Below are 4,791 nucleotides of genomic sequence, written 5' to 3' on the forward strand. Positions count from 1 at the left end.
AAAAAAAAAAAAAAATATTTCCATGGTTTTGGTAGCAATACTTTTTCACTTAGCCTGATACAGTGGTTGGTTTATTTGATAAAGGAATATATGAAGTCATTCCCTAGAAATAATGGCAAACAAAATTGCATTCATTTACAAAAAGAACTAAAATTTGACACGGATACCAGAGATAGTGGAGAAAAGAAAGAGGCACATGAAAAATTCTCCTGCTGGTGGGACACTCCCACTTGAAAAGACATCCAAACCAATCCAGAACAGCTGGGAGAACAGAAGAGTCTTACTTATAAAACAACCAGCAGAAAAAAAGCAGACTGTTTGGGTATTAAAATAGCAAGCAAGTTGTTTGCTTTAAAGGCATCAAGGCAAGAAAGGTCAGCCCATCAGGGAAAACCCCCTTGTAAGACTGAAACTCAAAGGGAACCCATGAACAGTCTGGTATGCTGGATGGTGACCACCCTGGTCCACTAGTGAGAGAAAGTAGGGGAAATGCAGCAATGAAAACCCAGGCTGAGTTTGACCATGTTCCACTGGTCTTGAGATGAAAGAGTGAAGAGGAAGGGCTGGCTGGTCTGAGGTTAAGGGAGATGTGTGAACTCCTGACTCCACGGGAACTGATACACACTAGGGACTATTGCTGAGAGTGAAGCACCCAGCTGATCCCAAATACAGGGAGATGTGCATGAACTCCCAAACAGGCAGCTAGTACCCATTTGACCAACCGTGAAAGGCAAGCTGACCAGAACTCGACCAGATGAAGATAAAAATCCTTGATATTGTGAGCAAGTGTAAATTGCTAAAATTTGATGAACTGGACTTTGCTTATGGGTGCAGTTACTCAAAATTCCAACCAAAATGGAAGGATTCTTCATATCACGGAACCACCTTTGTTTCCTAAGTGTACTGGATTGATAGGAATGAGAAATATAGGCACTGGTTATCAGAAATGGGGGCAAGAGAGGCTACAAAGACATGATGTAGCTAGTTTATTAGCTTTCATGAGAGTGCTCAGTAGCAGAATGAGGGGGGTAAGGTAGAATCCCCACTGAACAGTTTCCCTCTTCTTCAGCCGGATCTCGTGAAAGGGGATGGGAGGATTTATGACTCAACTGTAAGTACCTGTTAGCAGGATTAATTGCGATTGTCATAACTGTAACTGTAAAGATGTGCAATTAAAAGGAAGGAGTAGTTAATCTTTCATTTCAGGAAGAGAAGAACCCAGGACTATCAAGAAGGAAGAGCATGAGTAGAGCATGAGATCCCTACCTAGAAAAGTGCTGGCAGCAGACTCAGTGGCTATGTGCCTATGGGCAGGAGGCTGGCTGGCAGAATGTGCCCACTGAACACTTAAATAAATACATGTTTGTTTGTTTGTTTTTTATAAGTATACATCAAATATTTTTGCCTTGTTCATTTGTGAAAAACAAGATGTAACTGGAGAGCCATAAGGCAGAAGTAAGATAATGTTGCAGAAAGGGAACTATAATCATTGAGTTGAAAAAGATAAAAATAAAAAAAATAACCATTTTTAAAAAATGTGCGATGACTAACAACACTAGTGGAGTATGCTCACTATGGAATGGTCAACCACTCAAGATCAAAAGTGCAACATTTACCTGGAGATAGGTTTCAGAGGAGTTGGAAAGGAGGATGGAATAGAGAAAGGAGCCACAGGGAGGAAGTGAGATAACTGTTGCATTGTGGGGGATTGCAATCATTGAGATGAAACTAAGTGTGAGATATGTGCAGCGTAAAACCAATGATCTGTTCTGGAAACCCTCACTCAAGCCACAATAAAAGGTTTCAAAAATATTTTACTATTGTCAAATATAGGGCATTAAAAGTCAGGTTTCACTGCTGCATTATGTCACCACTATGTTGCTGTTAAGTGCCATCGAGTTAGTTCCAACTCATAGCCAATCTGTATAGGATTTCCAGTGAGGTGCTGTTGAGTTTGAACCACCTACCTTGCAGTTCACACTGACCTTTCAGTCCAGTGTATATTCTACAGCGCGACACCAGGGCTTTTACTTAATACCAAAATTACATAAACCACATGAAACTTACTGCCATCAAGTAGACTTAGACCCATAGTGACCCCACAGGACACAGTAGAACAGGCCCATGTGGTTTCCAAGGCAGTAAATCTTTATTGAAGCAGACTGTTATAGCTTGCTTTCATGGAGTAACTGGTCAATTTGAGCTGCTGACCACTTGGTTAGCAGGAGAGCTATTTAACTACTGTATCACAAGTGCTCCTCAAAGTGCAAAACACAATAAAATAGTTACAAGTATCATTCTCACTAACCTAGAAATAGCAAGACTGCTAACATGAGTTCTCAGGTTAAAAGGAAATAAAGTTTAAAGTTCTGCCTATGGCTAAAACCTACCTATGAGACCTAAACATTTGGAGGCTCAATGCCCTATCATTTACCATCCTCTTAGATGCTCAGTCTCCTATGTGAGACCCTTATATACTACATCACTTTACAATTTAATTGTGGAGGGACCTCTAGACAGAAGTTCTTGCATAGATTACTTTGTACATCCTGAACAATAACTATATGTAAAGCCAGTTTTTAACAACTACAAAAATCAGTGCCATACAATGTCAAAGCACTGTAAAATGTACCCAGAATCTGATTTTCTATGCAATTTTCAAATGAAATGCTACCTTTCGCTTTTCTCCAAATCTGTTGAACAATCCAGGAATGTTACTATCTGCTTTTCCAGGTAATTGTCGATCTTTTCTTCAGTCATCATCATTGAATTAAAGATATTTTGAGTTAATGAATTTAAGAATATTGGTTCATAGCTCCCTTCTAGCAGCAATTGTAGGCAAAATCCACTCTCTGTAATGGAAAGAATTAGTTCAATAAGCCAAAACAACATTTTTTTTTATTCTATAAAGGATAATGACACTGATAATTAAATATATCATTGTAGTATACAAAAACTTATATACATATTATGTATGTACACATACACACATAGGGGCTTCAAAATGTTTGTGGAAAACCCCCAGTATTTAATTTTTCACAAAACTTTGTAAAGCCCTCTCATACACACACACACACACACACACACACACACACACATTTAGAATGCCTGCTGTACATTAATCACAAAGCAATGAGCAAATCCTCATCATCTACAAGCATCACCTCAAGTTCAACTGTACTGATAAAGGCCAAAAAGGTGGAAGTGAGACCCAGGATAATATCCTTCATTGGTAAGAATTATAACCCTTCTGCTGAAAATGTCACCAAGATACGCAGGTTCTAAAGACTTCATCATCTGGCTCCCCCTTCCAACATTATTCTGCCTCTTGAAGTCACAACAAGCTACTGGTTTACTCTTCTTTTCCCCTCCCCGCAATGTCCCCTGCACATTCCCACCTTGGACATCTTTGCACTTAAGATTTCTCTTGCTGAACTCTTCGCCACTTGCCATCTTATCCTTTAACCAGAAATCTACTCTAGATTGTCGTCCATAAAACTTTTCCAGACTTACCACTGCGTTACACACACACACACACACACACACACACAAAGACACTTACATTCTGTGCTATATTACTATTTCTCTTCTGGGTCCAGCTTAAATCCCACAAGCTGTGCCTATATCCCAGGAGTAAATGTACCTTTTAACTCTTTATCTCTCCAGTAAATATGCACTACTCACAAGAACTACACCTCTGTTGCCTTGTTTCAGCTTTTCTGTATACCTGCCGTGTAACTTTAAATTACATAATCAATCTGCAAAATGGGAATTAATGGTAGAATCTATCTCACATAGCTATCACAAGGATTAAATGACTTGGTACATATTAAGCACTCCAAAAACTAAAAGACATTGCTATTGTTATTACTGAATCTGGGAGGTAATAAGTTTTAGCTAACGATACCCAAAGAACCCGCGCACCACGCCCACCATGTCAAGGATGAAACCACGATAACCCTTAAGGATACCGCTAGACTCTTACAGAGGGGGTATAACTAAGAGGTACGAGAATCCAACCACCGTTACCCTTCCTCCTCACAGGCCCCACGCTGGCAGGTGAACATCTCTCACCTGAGCCGACGACCCCCTCCTGCTTCCACTGTTGTCGCTCAGCCTCAGTGGGGAAGCCCCTCAGAATTGCCAACTCCGGAATCCACATCTCCCCGGACATCGATGCAGCCAAGACGCGCTCCTACGATGGTAGGAGTAAGGTGCAAAGACGCCAAACCTAAAGGCGACAATTACTGTAAATACCCTACAGCCTCAATACCCCATGTGCGGATACCAATATAAGGAGGCAACCATGACAGCAGCGCAGGGACGCCTGGGAAAAAAAACACGCTTCCGACTTCCGCCTGGGACACAACGCCGAGACCAGGCTATTGAGCATGCCCAGTGTGCTCGCCACTCCAGGGAGGGGAAATCGGTGGAATTGTGTGTGTGCGTGTGCGTGTGTGTGTGTGGCTGAGACTGAGGCTGATCTCATCCCGCCCCAACAGGGGGCGCTGCCCGGAGCAACTGTAGTGGGGCTGTGGCTAGTTTACCGTGTGAACCTGAAGGATAAACTATGGACCAAAAGGACGGTTTGAGCCTTAAGGTTGCGGTTCAAACCCACCAGCCGCTCTTCGGAAACTCTAGACAGAGTCACTATGATTCAGAACCAATTCAACAACAAACCAAGGATTGGATTTTAAATGCAGCTCAAAACCAAAGTTCTGGCTAACAGCCGTTTACTTGATGAGCTGTGATTCTGAAACCTTTTTGCATCACAACCCTCTGGACTACCTT

The 4,791-nt window shown here is 41.6% G+C and overlaps 1 protein-coding gene across 1 annotated transcript in view; it reads right to left on the minus strand.

Annotated features, from left to right (window-relative positions):
• Positions 1–4,174, minus strand: part of LOC102830147 (tetratricopeptide repeat protein 27-like) — a 310,736-nt gene extending 306,562 nt beyond the window's left edge. Inside the window, exons 1-2 of the mRNA XM_006835274.1 lie at positions 4,075–4,174; positions 2,675–2,852 (exon numbers count right to left, since the gene is read on the minus strand). Of these exons, the coding sequence (XP_006835337.1) occupies positions 2,675–2,852; positions 4,075–4,174 (278 nt within the window). The remainder of the gene's footprint in view (positions 1–2,674; positions 2,853–4,074) is intronic.
• Between the last annotated feature and the right edge of the window lie 617 nt (positions 4,175–4,791).

Source organism: Chrysochloris asiatica, unplaced genomic scaffold, assembly GCF_000296735.1.
Source record: "Chrysochloris asiatica unplaced genomic scaffold, ChrAsi1.0 scaffold00016, whole genome shotgun sequence".
Lineage (NCBI taxonomy): Eukaryota > Metazoa > Chordata > Mammalia > Afrosoricida > Chrysochloridae > Chrysochloris > Chrysochloris asiatica.